Genomic DNA, 16837 nt, shown 5'->3' on the forward strand with positions numbered 1-16837 from the left:
CTGTAATACATGTTGCAGAAGAGAAAGCCTGATATATGTTGTTTACTCAGAAAGCTGCTCTTGAATGTTGTATAGTCCTCTCCATCATTTCCAGTTCTGCCATGTGCTTGTGTGAACTGTATTACTAGAGAGCGAACTCCTGGATATTGTCTGCATGATTCTGCTCTCACAGCCAATGTTAAATGTGGGGCAGGCCAGGCATTCCTCACTGCCTTTCCCTTTTATTCTTTTCAACACCACCACTTGCTGAAGCACTTTATTTAATAGCGGCTTTCCATTTTTTGCCAGATAATTTCGAAATCTTGGCACTGGCTTCTGCCGATTTTCTTTTCTTAAAAGAGTTTTCCACATGCTTCACTTGCCAAGCAATTTTGGGTTGTATGAGACTTTGAGTTGTGTCTTAATCCTATGGAGAGTGTTATTTTCGTTTAGCCTGCTGTCAGCCTGGTTAGGTTCAGGCTGCAGGTTTCTCCCCACACTGTTTGAGCTGTGGTTCTAGTTTCAGTTTGGTTTTTAAAAGCCTTTGCAATGCAGTTTGGATATGTCCTGTGTGTACCACTGGGTCTGGGCCGTGGTCTGACATCTATCTGTTCAGTTCCTCAAGTCTTTGGTACACAGAATAGGGTAAGATCCCTGTATGCCCAGTTTGGTAAGGGTTAGTCCGGGAGTTAATAAACACCTTTACTGTGTTTCTTTCCTGAGCTCCTTTTGATTTGCTCTCCCTGCTGACTTTCCTCTTTTTCATCCTCCAGCCGGACAGCTATGGTTTATCTGTATCACAGGGCTACACACTTTTGCAACCACATTCACGACATCCAGGGTCCCGTGTGGCAAATGGAGAAGAAAGCAGTAGGATTTGGCCCCACTCCTTTGGAACCATAACTCCACCCCAAGGGGAGAAAGGTTCCCCTGCTTCAGAGTTTTGGCTGCATAAACTCTCGTTATTGCAGCCTGCCACCACTATCTTGGGATTACTGGGGGACGGGGACATAAGAAAAAGTAGAAAACAAAATAAGATGGGTGCCCTGGTGCCTGCTTCCAGTGCATTCCAGGGAAAAAGTGGCAAGCTCACTGTGGGTTGGGTGGTAGTTATAATTCTGGCTCCCTCTTGTTTCACACGCCACTAATTACTTCCTAGGGTAGGGGTGGGCAGACTTTTTGACTCGAGGGCCACAGTGGGTTCTTAAATTGGACCGGAGGGCCGGAACAAAAGCATGGATGGAGTGTTTGTGTGAACTAATATAAATTCAAAGTAAACATCATTACATAAAAGGTTACGGTCTTTTTTTTCAATAGTTTTATTCATTTCAAATGGGCCGGATCTGGCCCGAGGGCCGTAGTTTGCCCACGGCTGTCTAGGGTCTTCAAGTTGCTATTCCATGCATTCTGTCCAGGCAGGAGAGAGAGCTTGGAGTATGCTTAACTCCATGCAACATGAGACTGAGACATTCGTTTGTTTTGCCATTAAAAATGGCGTGTTCTTAACTGTGTGGTTCCAGTTTTTAAAATTTTTTTGTTTGTTTTTAAATCTCCCCCCTTTAATAGACTGATTCAGAAAACATGGCTACTGCAATTAGAGAGGTGGGGGTTTGGAGACAGACCAGGACACTGCTACTGAAGAATTACCTAATTAAATGCAGGACTAAAAAAAGTAGTGTTCAGGTAAGTTAAATGTTTTTCTTTCTTATGCCTTCTTGCAGTTTATTCTGCATTGCATCTTTAAGAGATGTTTATTTTGCTGAATACATTTTTATTATAATTTTATATTTTTAGGTTCCTTTAATAATTTGCTTGTGAAGTAAAAAAGCCATAGGAAAGTATCTAAATTACTTATTTTCTAAATGTTAAAAATTCTAATAATTCCTAAATTTAGTTAATGTCTGATATCAGTGCTTAATTTTGAATTTTTAGGAATGCATTTCCCAAGTTTCATGAAATGAAAAATAAATTCCACAGACAACTTTGTTGAACATTATTTCATAGTTTATTCCCCATAACCTCCCATCTTTTGACTCTGGGTTGAATTGCCTAACATTATCAAAATTATGTCATATATTTGTTTACAGTAATGTTTTAAAGCATACACTGCTTTAAAGGCTAAAAGAAAATAAGAACTCTGGCTAACCAGTTAATAATAATTTTAAAGGATGAAATATATTGTTCATCTTCTCCTGAAATCAGCAGAACAATTAAATAGCAAGATGAAATAATAGATAGTTTATCTCTATTATAGCAGACTGTTGAATTTAACTGAGTGTAATTTTAGAAATTGAGGTATAATTAAAGCATGAGTTTTAATGTAGAATTAAATAGACTGTTTGGTAAGTTATTTTAAATAAAATTATATATGAGTACATTTGTTGAAATACATATTAATTTTTATGTCTTAATTTATTACATGACTTGTTTTTTAAAATATGGCAAAAATGTAAAGGAAAATTAATACTACTGTTGGGTTAGGATAGAACTTTTACTTTTTGTACTTGAGAGCCAAATTTCTCATGTTTTTTCTTGGTATTAATTATATTATTTGCATAGAAACTTTGATGAATTTTGTTGCCATTTATGATATACTTCATAATCATTTTTTTTTCCTTTATTATAGGAAATTCTTTTTCCACTGTTTTTTTTATTTTGGTTAATATTAATTAGCATGATGCATCCAAATAAGAAATATGAAGAAGTGCCTGATATGGAACTTAATTCTATGGACAAATCTATTCTCTTTAACCTAATTCTTGGATATACTCCAGCGACTAATATTACAAGAAACATCATGCAAAAGGTTTCTACTGATCACCTTTCTGATGGTATTGTGAGCTTTTATCTGTATTCTATCTGTTACAGAAAGCCTCGTCAGTATTTTTCTGCTTGCTTTATTGAGTAAATAGCATTCTTAACACTTAGAGACATACCCTTTCACCAAAGTATAGTTTTAGAAAAATATTAAAATCATTTAACTCTTCTGTCTTATTTTTCTTGTGGAACTTTATATTTTTGGTAACAGGAGGCATATATTATATGTTTTAAGAGTTTATATTTAATTCTTAGGCCCTTACAAAATAAGTATGTTTCTATGGGATAAAAGATTTGAAGGAACATTTCGAGTCTGTCTCATGTCATAATTAAGAGGTTGGGAATATGTGATAAAGATGATAAAGCAGTAATCTTTCCCGATTGCCATAGTTATTTATGGAGGTGTGTGGTGTAAACTGGAGAAGTACTTAGTTTTGGAGACTGTGACTGTGGCTAAGTGCCTAAATCTGTTTTCCTCAGTTTGTACTTCTCACAAAGAAATGGAATAGAAATCAATGAGGCACTAAGAGTAAAGTGGCTGAGAGAGAACCTAAAGCAGGACTTGGAGAAAGTGACAGAAATGTCCATACTGTGGTGACTGATTTAATGAAATACTGAATTATAGAAAATAACAGATTGGCATGTCTTATAATAACATTAACATGTTTTATAATAGGGTAGTTGTAATTAACTTTTAGTATATGTTATGACATTATTGGCTAGTGCATCATTGAATAGAAGATATTTGTTTATACAATCAAAGTCAAGTAACTTCCCCCATTGACTTCTTTCTGGCTTATTGCTATTTAATATTTTTATCGAACACCTATCTTATTGGTATATAGCATGTTTGTTGGCTTATATTAAGCACAAGTAACATGAATAATCATAATAATTTAGCATGCCAGCTCAAAAAACTGATCAGAAATGTTAAGAACAAAATTTATTGATAAGTCTAAGCAGGAGCAAACATATACACCAAAGGAATTCAAGTCAATGTATATTAGTTTAGATGCCAAAATAGTGGAAACATATAGATTTTTTTTAAAGTTCTGTCTTTTTCTAAAAAATATATATATTTTATTGATTTTTTTTACAGAGAGGAAGGGAGAGGGTTAGAGAGTTAGAAACATTGATGAGAGAGAAACATCGATCAATTGCCTCCTGCACACCCCTTACTGGAGATGTGCCCACGACCAAGGTACATGCCCTTGACTGGATTTGAACCTGGGACCCTTCAGTCCGCAGGCCGACACTCTATCCACTGAGCCAAACCGGTTAGGGCAAGTTCTGTCTTTTTAACAACAGCTATCTGAAAATGGGATATACCTGCATACATGGTAATATGACTAAGAGGACGTTAACCTAACACCCTTTTTATTCGTATCAGTCCTGGAGTGGCAGGTCTGCCTTAAAAGGTCTGGAAAATCACCAATAATTAACATTGAAGGTAATACTTTAAATTTACAAGGCATTTTCATATTTGTGACTGCATTTGATCTTAAGAACCCGGTGTGATCAGGTAGGTATTGTGGATGAAGATATTAAAGTTTGGGGAGTTGTTTGCCTGTGCTCACTCAGCTAATAAGTAATAAAGTTAAAGACTAATCCTGTGTTCTTTCCACTTCACCACATGTTCTGGAGCTTCTGTACTAAAAACTAGTTGCTTGTAAATACAGCCTCAAGAAAATATTTTAAAATTAGGATTATCTGATGTGAAAGGATCTGAATGATGACTACAGTATTTCCTCCACATAGCTTCTAAGAGAGGAACAGGCTATATTGGTTTTAAGTGCCAATTTTTATTCAAAGAAGAGTTGCATCATAGTTACTAAAATATATACTTTAGTGTCTGGGAAGGATTATGGAATTTTCTTCCATAAGAAGATATTTGAAAAGAAAATACCCACTCATTTATCAAGGACTTATTTGTATAGTTTTACTTGGAGATAGATAAGTGACCTGCAAGTATCACATGTAAAGTGTATACTCTTATCATACCAATAACATGTATTGTACATAATTTATATAATTAAATGACAGCTAAATCGTGTGCTTAAAATTGTACTATTTTGTTATTTTTTAGTATTTTTTTTAGAAGAGCTCTATTCATTTTCTAAGAAGCTAGAACATAAAACAAGTGCTTATAAAATAGTACATTCATCAAATATAATGGTAAATTTGGTCTATTGTATTAGGTAAACTATTTTAAATTGTGACTTAACTATATTGTATTTTATAGTCATAATTACTGAAGAATATGCAAATGAAAAGGAATTGCTAGCATCCAGTCTTTTTAAGACCGACAGCTTTGTAGGCGTGTTTTTCAAAGACTTCATGTCCTACGAACTCCGTTTTTTTCCTGATATGATTCCAGTAACTTCTGTTTATATGAATTCAAGAGGTAAGTAGTTTCCCCCTAAAAAAATTGAAAACTAGTTAAATGTATGTGTTTTGCTGCTCGTCGTTCATATGCAAAATTTTTGTGGGGTCCAACATTGGCATTTTCAACAATACTTAATTTGTTCAGATGAGAAAACTGTCAAGTGTAGCATGAATATATGTAAGTATACGTAAATAACCACCTATCTACATCTGCATATATAATATAAATACAATTAATCTAACACCCATTTTCATTCTAATACATTTATATAACATCGATTACAGTAACACAAAAATGTATCTTGAATTATATGACTTTCTAAATCTGTATTTTTTTCTCCATGTAATTGTTTTCACAAATAGTATATTACATATCTTTAAAACTCAAGGTTTTCCACCAGTGAACTTCATTAGTTTATGTTTGAAACATGGAAAACAGCCTTTAATGTTTAAACGTCTGAAGAAATATTATTAACCAGAGACATTTGTTGATCAATATTGAAGTCACTATGCTAAGTATTGAATTTGTGACTAATTCCAAAAAGCCCATAGAGAATATTTTTTTCTATTGGCTTAACCTGGGCTTGTCCTTGTACCTGGAAGTTCTTTGAAGCTGATAAGTCATTTTAGAGTAACTTACCTAAAAACAGAAAAGTGACTTATTTTAAATAATTAGGTTTACAATTTCTATTTATTTTCATTTACCATTCAGTATCATAACACGTTAACTTATTCAAAAATTTCAAATAAATCAGGAATGTGATATTTTTAGTCTTCGAAGGGTAATTGCTTATTTTCTTTGGTCCTGTAGAAAATGAGTAATCATATTACTTTGGTAAACCTCCATATGTTATCTTTAAAAGAAGGCATTTGCAAGTCATGCAAAATCTTATGTCTCACATTTTTTCCCTCATAGCTGGCTGTTCAAAGTCATGTGAGGCTGCTCAGTACTGGTCCTCAGGGTTCACAGTTTTACAAGCATCCATAGATGCTGCTATTATTCAGGTAAATATGATAAAGAAAGAAAAAGAAAGCCAAACCTCATTTTAACAATTACACCCTAGGTATTTACAGCAGTATTTGTTTTGACTGCTGTCAAATGAATAAAATACATAACTTATTATAACTTCTTTAAGGGAAAAAGATAAGGAAAAAGTCTTATTTTCTGTTTTAATATTTTTGAAACCTACATTTAATGGATAATTTCTAAATATATGATTCAGCGTTCTATATATCTGTATTATTGTATCTATGTTGACCATAGGTAATATTTGTGAAAGATCTGTATTTGCAGACTTTTCTCCTTGAATAAAAATAACTTATTTTAAAGAAAGTATCTTTATCTTAATCATAGTAGTAGATTTTATTTTTTAATTTAACAAACATTTATAATGTATTTGCCAAACATGATTCTAAGTTATGTGCTAATATTAACCGTTTTAATCTTTACCCACCCTTTGTGATTGGTGCTGCTGTTATTATGTCCATTTTATATATGAAACTAAAGCACAGGGAGATTAAGTGATTTTCCAAAACTCGGTTAATTTAGAGGGAAAGCTAGTTCAGCCTATTGCTTTTTGGCAGTATAGTTTTAGTACTATACTGCCACTAGGATTGCATATACAGTGTTACAATTATATTTCAAAGACACGCTTAGACCTGATCCATGTTTCACATTTTTATAAAAATGAACAAGAGGCCTTTAACAGAAGACCTATCTCTGTTGTTAGACTGCTATATAGTAAAATGACTATAATAATGCTTTACCTGACAGGGTTGTTAAAAGAACCAAATGAGATAATATATGTCGGCTTGTCTTATAAACTCTCACACATGGTATATGTATTATAGATACGTAATATTACACAAACCAATCATAGAGAAGTTTAAGGTACAGACAGTCCAGACCACACTGGAAGAATAGGCCAAGCAGATCACATTTTATACATTCCATTGAATGTTGGTAGAGGTATCATAGGGCATAGTTACATTATTCTACCTATACATGCTGTACACACATATTATAAAACAATAGGACATTCTATTTTTAAAAAATACTATTTAAAAGGACCCTTTTAATGATATTCATTCATGATACTAGTAATCATTCCTTAATTCTTCAATTTTATAAATGAATATGTTTGTTAATATATGTACATAATTGCTTAAGATGGTAGCTGTGAAATTTTATTTTCTTTGACAAATTATTTTATCAAGATATGTATACTTCCCAACTTCAGACTTTAAACTTTATGGTCTGCTTCCAAGATATATAAAAGCAGTATTCTACTCTATCATGGTTTTGGGGTCAGTCATTTTATTTCAGGTGTGTAGCTTCTTGAGGACTGTATTTACTAGGTATTGACTAATTTTTTTTTGGTATACTTATCACAGTTTTTTAGGGGTTACTTTCAGAAGAAAATTAACCGAATGTATTTACATTTTCCAATTATAGTTGAAGACCAATGTTTCTGTATGGAAGGAGCTGGAATCAACTAAAGCTGTTATTATGGGAGAAACTGCTGTTGTAGAAATAGATACCTTTCCCCGAGGAGTAATTTTAATATACTTAGTAATAGCATTTTCACCCTTTGGATACTTTTTGGCAATTCATATCGTGGCAGAAAAAGAGAAAAAGCTAAAAGAGTTTTTAAAGATAATGGGACTTCATGACACTGCCTTTTGGTATGTTATTAAGAGTTTATTCAGTGTGATTAATAATTAATTATACAAATCTTCAGAATTTCAATTTTGTTATTCACCTAACTTGGTAGGAGAGGTACTGCTCCTGTTTTCTCACAGTGATTGTCCTTTTCTTGAAATGTGAGACTATTCAACAAGCTTCAGCAATTGATTGGCTTGTTTTAACGTAAGAAAAGTGGGATTTGGAAAGCATGTTAATATTACGTGTTTAAATCTTATTTCACATTTTGTTTGAATTGATAAAGTGTGCTCCATGTATTTTAGTGTATTTTTTCTGTGTATAGCATATATGAGCTCTTGGAGAGTTAGAAATTAATTGCTTTGTATGGTCCTCTCCCAATATCATAGATGTACATGCTATTAAAAATTTAGTTAAAATGATTAAACTTTGTGCATGCAGTTTATAACCTTTTTTCCTGAAAAAAGGTTATTTGTGTGAATTAAGATGAAATTTAAATAATTGATAGAGAAACAAATGAAAAAGTTTTTACAAGTGAGCATTTTAAAACTGATAATTTTATAGAATCATGCATTTTTATTAGTAATTCTAGGTCTATTTTCTTTAATTTTCCTATTGAGTTGTGAGAAAATTTATTTTGACCCCATATTAGGAGAAAAGTTAATACATTTTGGAAAAAGTTAGTAAGCATGTGAGTTGGTATTATAGGCCAATTTACAAAATTTTATTCCATTTAACTCAATGCAACAATTAATTATAACACTTTACCTGATGGGATCATTGTGTATAACCTGTTTTCTTTGCTCTTTTTTTTTTTTTTTTTTTTTTTTTTTAACCTCCTGTCATTTTCGTAGTGATTGGTTTTTAAGATGCATTGGGTTATTCAAGTATTTTGTGAGGAAGCAGTAGCTGGAAGAATTTAGGCAAAATGGTCTTTCAGTGCTTCAGTTTTACCTCTGTAAAATGATGAGTTGCATTTTGGAAATTTAGGTATCCTTTAGCTCTATTTCAGTGATTTTATGATAGCATATATTAAATCATCATCTATTAACTTGAAAAGTAAAGATAAAATGAAACTGCTATAGAAATTCCATTGAGCTCTGATTTGAGGAGAAATTTCGAACAATTATAGTGAATCTGTTACTGATTTTCTTGATCTGATGTGTAAATATGTACTTATTACGTATGTTGTTGATGAGTGATGTAGTCTTTATTGTTTAAAATACCATAAGTTATCAGGGGTTTTATTTGTAGCACATGCAATAAAGAAAATTGTTAGTCATTAAACTCTTGTATTTTAAGAAAATCAGAAGTAATGTGTATGATTGAAGTTTTGAAATATTAAATTTAAATTAATCATGATTGATAATAACTCATTTTTTTACTCTTGCAAAGATAATCATCATTTAATATCTATATCAGAGTATAACTTAACCAGTACTGTATTTTTAATTACATACAAGAGTATTCATTTTCAATATATGAATATATACAGAAATTAATAGATTGATTTAATTTTAAGAATATAATGGCTGAAATAAAGATGAAATTTTGTTTAAAGTGATTTGTTTTGAATTTTTAAAACCCCATGCATTTAACCATAATGTATTTGTATTCTCATTTTAGGCTCTCCTGGGTTCTTCTGTATGCAAGTTTGATTTTTCTTATGTCCATTCTAATGGCAGTTATTGCAACAACTTCTGCATTATTCCCTCAAAGTAGCTGCGTTGTGATATTTCTACTCTTTTTCCTGTATGGGTTGTCATCTGTAAGTATTTCAACTTGAAATAGGTATAAGGAACTGCCAAAATATTTGTTTAATGTAGTAAAGTCTTATTCTTTGGCTTATTTATAGTCAATTTCCCAAGAAAGACATATTGTTATGAGGTTATTGATAAATGACACATATGGCATCATTATACCTCATTCTAGGAAAGGTACAAAATAGTCTCAAATTTTCAATTTAACTTGTTTTTATATGATGTATTTCACATACAAACCCTCTGAACCTATCTTCTACTCTTCATATAACATGTGCATTTAAGATTGTATAGTACTGGACTTTTTATTCCTTTGTTTTCATGAAATCTTGAAAGTTAGCTTATGTTACAGGATGATGTTGTCTTAAGATAATGTCTTTGTAAATACAGCTCTTTGGAAGTGTTGGTACCCATTAAGTATATTGGCTGAATGCTGGCTGTTAATGACCAGCCTTTGTTTTAAGTGGTTCCAGTTTCCATCTTGGTTGGTTTATATACCCATGCTGTGCCAGTTATTAAATATTTCACTATCACCTCTTCTCTTTAACATAATAATTTACATATAACTCGTATACTTTTCTATATAATTGCCCAGTTTTTAACTAGTTTTGTTTCATATCGATACATAAAACTTTAATGATGGGATCTGTACTTAAAAGCTTATTGATTTATTGATTTGTTCATATATGTATACATCTAACTCCAGAAACATAGCTGTTTATGGCTCCTGTAGACTAGAGGTGATCATGTTTGCCTACTAGATAGATACTATGCAGTTTTTAAATTTTTCAGTTTAAATTTTTAAATGTATATCACTATTTGTATGAAAATAAAATATCTTACTGTAGCATTTAGAAATTAATTGTATTTGTTTTAATACCAATGTATGTGAACAGTGTGCATTAAACTTAATATTTATATTTTATAGGTATTTTTTGCTTTAATGCTGACACCTCTGTTTAAAAAGTCAAAACATGTGGGAATAGTTGAATTTTTAGTCACTGTGGCTTTTGGATTTGTTGGCCTTTTGATAGTCCTCATGGAAAGTTTTCCCAAATCATTGGTGTGGCTTTTAAGTCCCTTCTGTCAGTGTACTTTTTTGATTGGTATTGCACAGGTACGTGACATATTTATGTTGCTTTCACTAAATGTTGTCTTTTCTCTTCAGCTTCATGCAGCTTGTTATATTACCATGAATACTACCTGTGGTATGAAAAAAAAATAAATTTAAACCTGAGAAAGGAATATTTGAATACTGAAGTACATTTTATTTTGGTTTCATTTATATTTTCTCCTTTTTTAATTTGCTCATTTATATTATCTGTTTGTAAATTCTCCACTTTCTGTGTTAGTATATCTCAGCAGTCTAGTTCATTGCAATAACTCAGTTTGTTAGAAGAGATTAGTTTAGGTGTCAGGTAATTTAGATTGCTTATGGCCTGGTTACCTTGCTGCCTGTTGTAAAATAATCTCAGATGTGTGTCTGGAGGAAATTGTGTGTGGAGCAGAACAAATATGTCATGACTGTAGCAATAAAATAAGTAGACCTGGTGGATATTATTGGTCCAGGATTCATGGGATTATCATTCACCTAAATAATATTTAGATTTATAAATTTGATTTTTTATTAGTCTTTACAGGGGCTAGTAGGTCCTAAGGGAAAAATTCTTAAAAGAAACTTTTATGTAACAACATACATTTGGTTAATGTCAGAGGAAAAATGAATTACTTAGTATAAGACATTATTCATGTTTGCTGGATAGAGACTTAAAATAGATTGTTTCAAAATATTGAGTTAAAGAAATTTTAACAACTTAAGACCTAAGAGCTGTTGTTAACACATTTTGGAAATCCATCGAGTCCCCTTCACTTAGGAAGGTGAGTGGAAGGGACCTTTAGTGTCATTTAATTCATCTTCTTTTCACAGATAAGGCTGAAATTCAGAAAGTTGGTATAGTTACAGTTTATTCACTTACTGACAGGTCTACAAGCTAAATGAGGCCTCAACCTCTAATACAGTCCTCTCTGCTCTGTCACATATTGCTACCATCAATAACTTAACAATTCTGTTAATAATTAGGTTAATTAATTCTAACACCTTGTCCCTTTTCAGTATTGAAAAGATGTTGACATTAATTTTATTCTCTAATGAAATAATTTTAATTTGTTTGCCTTCTATGTGGACCGTAAGTCTTTTGTTTGCATTAGTTAGTATTAACATCATACTTTATTTTTATTTAATTTGATAATAATAGTATTAGAATTCAATACCCCAGGAGTGGATTTATACTAGTTTAAGAAGCACCACATTTAAAACATGATTGAAAGGGATTGCTGTGATAAACTTAAGATAAAGTTCTTACTGTTTTCCTTATAAATTTATGTTACTAATTTGGTAGATTTTAATCTGTTAAACAGCCCAGTTTGATTACTGTCACTCGGGATATAAGGAGTAACTCTAAGTAGTGGTAGCTTTTGCTTATTTTTATCATTTTTGTATAATAAAGTTGGTGTTTCTGTTCTTCAGGTCATGCATTTGGAAGATATTAATGAAGGTGCTTTATTTTATAATTTGATTGAAGGTCCATATCCTCTAATTATTACTATTATCATGCTAATACTTAATAGTATATTCTATATCCTCTTGGCTGTTTATCTTGATCAAGTCATTCCAGGTATGCACATAGTTTTTGGATTTAACTTTAAAGATTTTTAGTTTTGTCCACATAGGATCAACTTAATTTTCTTTCTTTTTTAGCCAAAGCACGCAACTTATATTCATTGTTAAAGCTTTTAATTTAATTTAAATAAGTATACCTTATACCTGTGTCTTAACCACTAGTGAACATAAGAAGATTGTGTAAAAAGAGAGCAGTTGTTTTTTTAAAATATACTATATATTTTTATTTCAGAGAAAGAAGGAAGGAAGAGGGAGAGAGAGAGAGAAACATCAATGATGAGAGAGAATCATTAATTGGTTTCTTCCTGCACGTCCCCCACTGGGGACCAAGCCCACAACCTGGGCATGTGCTGTAGACCAGAACCAAACCTGGGACCCTTGAGTCCACAGGCCAGTGCTCTATCCACTGAGCCAAACTGGCTAGGGCAAGAGCAGTTTGTTTTAAAAGCCTTAAGTCCCTAACTGAACTTCTTAACTTGGTACTTCCCTATCTCAGTCTTCTTTGGCTAAAGTGTTTCATTATTTTACCCTCTAAGGTCTAAAACTGTGAAGCAATCTTGTATCTCCTACCTTTCCTCTCATCTTTTATCTTGCATCTGTAGGAGCGATTTTCAAGAACGGGTGTGTTCCCTATTTAGTCAGGGCACCGACTTCTTTTCCCTTAGATTGTCAAATAAAACAACAGCCAGTACAACAACAACAAAACAAAATAGCTGTCTGGTGTGAATGAATCAAAACTATACCTTGTGTTTTTTTTGTCTGACCAGCTTAAAGATATAACATTTTTTGGTGTGCCACAGAATTCTAGTAGTTAGTTTATGTGTGCCATGAGGCGCAAATCACTGATCTACAGCAAATTCCTATAGATTCAAAATATTTATTGAAATACCCAGTATCCCTTATGCTTTTCCCCTTGAGTTCTTCATTACTTTTGTCTGTGTTCTAGACCTGCACTGTTTTATATGGTAACCGCTAAACACGTGGCTTTTAAATTTTAAATTAAGTAGAATTAAATAAATTAACAATTCATTTCCTCATAGCACAAGGCACATTACAAGTGCTTAGTAGCCACATATGGCTGTTAATGACAATATCGTCTAGCATAGATATAAGACATTTCCATCATTGCTGAAAGTTGTATTGGGTAGCACTAGTCTAGACTCTCATATAATTCCTTACCTTAAGTCAAAGAACTTCACTATTTCCTTTAATCAGGTTAATCATCCACTCAAAATCCTTAGTGGGCATATCCTGATTAAATAGGCATATCTAGTTAAATAGAAACTCATATGTTAATGTCCTCCACAATACTTTTATATATTTAATCTCTCCTTATCACCATCCCTGTCCGTATTATACTTAATATTCATTAGTACAGTCCTATTTGAACATATATCCAGTGTATTGGATTGTTTTTAGCTACAAAATCATTTCTTATTGGCTTAAACAAGAAGGAAATCAGTTGTTTTACTTCAAAGGAAGTCCAGAGATAGGATGGCTTTCAAGTTGTGTGACTTGCTCAACCATGTCATCAGGGACCCATTGTCTTCATGCTTTTGCCAGCTTTGTCTCTAGTCTGGCAGATTGCTCTCCTTATGAGCTCGGGGTTTTATGCTTTTTTGTTTCATGGCCAATGGATGAGGGAGGGCGAAACTTTCTCCCATCTAAGCCCTTTGCTTCTGTCTGATTGGTTACATGCTTATGGCTGGGGCAGTACCAATCACTAGAGCATGTGAAGAACTGATTAGATCGATTAGAATCTTCTGTGTAATTAGGGTCAGATTTCTTTGAAACATGTGGCCGTCTAGGAGTGAATATTCTTTTTTTTTAAATTTCTTTATTGATTAAGTTATTACATATGTGTCCTTATCCCCACATTACCCCTACCCCCCACCCCCATCGATATTCTTTTTCAAGTGTCAGTTTTGGTGGGGAAAATGGGTACATGCTATGTGGGCAACTATCACTGTCTACCATATATAAGTCTCCTGTGTTTGTCCTGTTGATGTATTAGTCTCCTAATTCTAAAAAGTCTTCTCTATGAACTATATTAACTTTTCTAAAAACTTCCTATTTTCATAGACTCTCTAAGATGATACTTCAAGCTTTCAGAATATTTCCCCTAGCCAGATATAAATGTTTCCTCTTCTAGACTCTTAATAGCATTATGGATGACATGCCTCACATTCTGCATTGTGTTTTAGCCACTTGGTATATGTGTACTCATAAATTTAGGGCAAAAAATGTGCTTTACTCACCTTTACATTCCCATGCACTCTCAGCAACTCTGAACTATTTATTGACTGAGATAATATTTTATATCTCAGTATTGACTTAGTACTTTATATCTAAACAAGATCTAGGTTGTTATATATTTCACATATTACCTTTATGATTATAAAACTGGTTTTCATAAAGAACTTGTTATGATAATTTAGTTTTTTTATTTTTTAGGGGAATTTGGCTTACGGAGATCATCTTTATATTTTCTGAAGCCATCGTATTGGTCAAAGAACAAAAGAAATTATAAAGAATTATCAGAGGGCAATGTTAATGGGAATATTAGTTTTAGTGAAATTGTTGAGCCCGTCTCTTCAGAATTTATAGGAAAAGAAGCCATAAGGTATGATTTAATTTTTGGCAATTTAGGTACAAGAATTGCTGATGGAACATGCCACATTTAAATCCTATATTTTAAATAAGGTGTGTAAGTAATTGATCTTAGGAGATTTGGTACACATTTCATGATTTTTAAAACAGTGTTAAGAGCTACTTGTCTTTTAAGTTCTTACCTTCTTTGCAACCATTTAGAATAAGGTTGCTGCTAGGTTTGAAATTTTTGTTTTAAGGAAGAGATTTTAAAGTAATAAAACTGGGTGTTTACACAGTTAAGCTATTTTAAACTTTCTTGGTATTGGATTAAAACAATAAATATTAACTTTATAATTTGATTCAGGATATGTTATCTAAGTTATCCTATATAATAAAAGAGAAAAATACAAATTAACCATCCCTCTGCTATGCCCAAGCCATGCCCACAAGCCATGCCCACCAGCCAATCAGGAGTGAGTATGCAAATTAACCAAACTAGGATGGTGGCGGCCACAAAGCTGGAGTGTGCAGGAGGCTTGGGTTGCCCCTGGCGATGGAGGAAGCCAAGCTTCCAGCCTGCCCTGGACTCCGCTCAAGGCTACAAAGTTTCAATTATAGAAGATAAATAAATCCAGAAAAAAAGAAAAAGAAAAAAAAAGGAGAGGCAGGGAGCTTGGGTCGCTGGGGGGCGTGGCCAGCCTGAAAACGGCCATCAGCCCCTCAGGCTGGCCAGGCACCCCAGCGGGACTTTCCCACCCTGAAGGTGCTGTGGGCAACCTGAAAACATCCCTTAGCCCCGAATCCAGGCTGGACACACCTCCATGGGGTGAGGGTCCCTGCTGGGGGGCTTGGCCAGCCTGCAAACAGCCGTCAGCCCCTCACCGAGGCTTGCCAGGCACCCCAGTGGGGACCCTCACCCTGAAGGGGGTGTGGCCAGCCTGAAAACAGCCCTCAACCCCTCACCCAGGCTGGCCAGGCACCCCAGGAGGGACCCCACCCGAAAAGAGGTGTGGCCAGCCTGCAAACAGCCCTCAGCCCCTCAACTAGGCTGGCCACACCCCCATGGGGTGAGGGTCCCCACTGGGGGGCTTGGCCAGCCTGAAAACGGCCCTCAACCCCTCACCCAGGCTGGCCAGGCACCCCAGTGGGACCTCCACCCTGATCCAGGACACCCTTCAGGGCAAACCAGCCAGCCCCCACCCATGCACCAGGTTTCTATCCTATATAATAAAAGGGTAATATGCAAATTGACCCTAACAGCAGAACGACTGGGAATGACTGGTCATGGTCACTATGACACACACTGAGCACCAGGGTTCAGATGCTCAATGCATGACCTGTTTCCTGGTGGTCAGTACACTCTGACGGGGGAGCTCTGCTCAGCCACAAGCCAGGCTGATGGCTGCCAGCACAGCAGTAGTGGCGGGAGCCCCTCCCGCCTCCTCAGCAGTGCTAAGGATGTCCGACTGCAGCTTAGGCCTGCTCCCCGCTGGCAAGTGGACATCCCCTGAGGGCTTCTGGACTGCCATAGGGATGTCTGACTGCCAGCTTAGGCCCATTCCCCCAGGGAGCAGGCCTAAGACAGCAGGTGGACATCCCCCGAGAGGTCCCAGACTGCGAGAGGGCACAGGCTGGGCTGAGGAAACCCCCGAGTGCACAAATTTTTGTGCACTGGGCCTCTAGTACAACATATAAAATTGTCCTCTGTTAATTTCATAGACCCTTAGGTATTGTGATATAATTAGAATATCTGTTTAATTTCTAAGAACCAAAGAAATTAATCACTACCTCTTGCTAGGTCAGTCAAAACCAAATTAAAAAATAATGAGAAAAAGAGCAGAAATAAAAATGAAAGAAAAAGTGAAGTGTAATTTGTTCTTTAAGTTTAAGAAAAATGTATACAATCTGGGGAGAGGGAAATACTTAGGATATAATTGATGGGCCAGTGGTCTGCCTTTTCAA

General features: G+C 34.3%; 1 protein-coding gene across 7 annotated transcripts in view; it reads left to right on the top strand.

The window, feature by feature from the left end:
- ABCA5 (ATP binding cassette subfamily A member 5) overlaps window positions 1-16837 on the top strand; it is a 60485-nt gene that overhangs the window by 4151 nt on the left and 39497 nt on the right. For 5 of the 7 annotated variants that reach the window (XM_036339209.1, XM_036339206.1, XM_036339210.1 and 2 more), the window contains exons 2-10: window positions 1546-1662; window positions 2606-2810; window positions 5039-5200; window positions 6098-6186; window positions 7637-7866; window positions 9470-9611; window positions 10532-10720; window positions 12131-12278; window positions 14738-14906. In XM_036339209.1, the coding sequence (XP_036195102.1) occupies window positions 1561-1662; window positions 2606-2810; window positions 5039-5200; window positions 6098-6186; window positions 7637-7866; window positions 9470-9611; window positions 10532-10720; window positions 12131-12278; window positions 14738-14906 (1436 nt within the window). In that variant the 5' untranslated portion in view covers window positions 1546-1560. Of the gene's footprint in view, window positions 1-1545; window positions 1663-2605; window positions 2811-5038; window positions 5201-6097; window positions 6187-7636; window positions 7867-9469; window positions 9612-10531; window positions 10721-12130; window positions 12279-14737; window positions 14907-16837 lie in introns of those variants that run through there. The other 2 variants (XM_036339213.1, XM_036339212.1) reach the window with 2 other exon arrangements.

Source organism: Myotis myotis, unplaced genomic scaffold, assembly GCF_014108235.1.
Source record: "Myotis myotis isolate mMyoMyo1 unplaced genomic scaffold, mMyoMyo1.p scaffold_m19_p_17, whole genome shotgun sequence".
Classification (NCBI taxonomy): Eukaryota; Metazoa; Chordata; class Mammalia; order Chiroptera; family Vespertilionidae; genus Myotis; species Myotis myotis.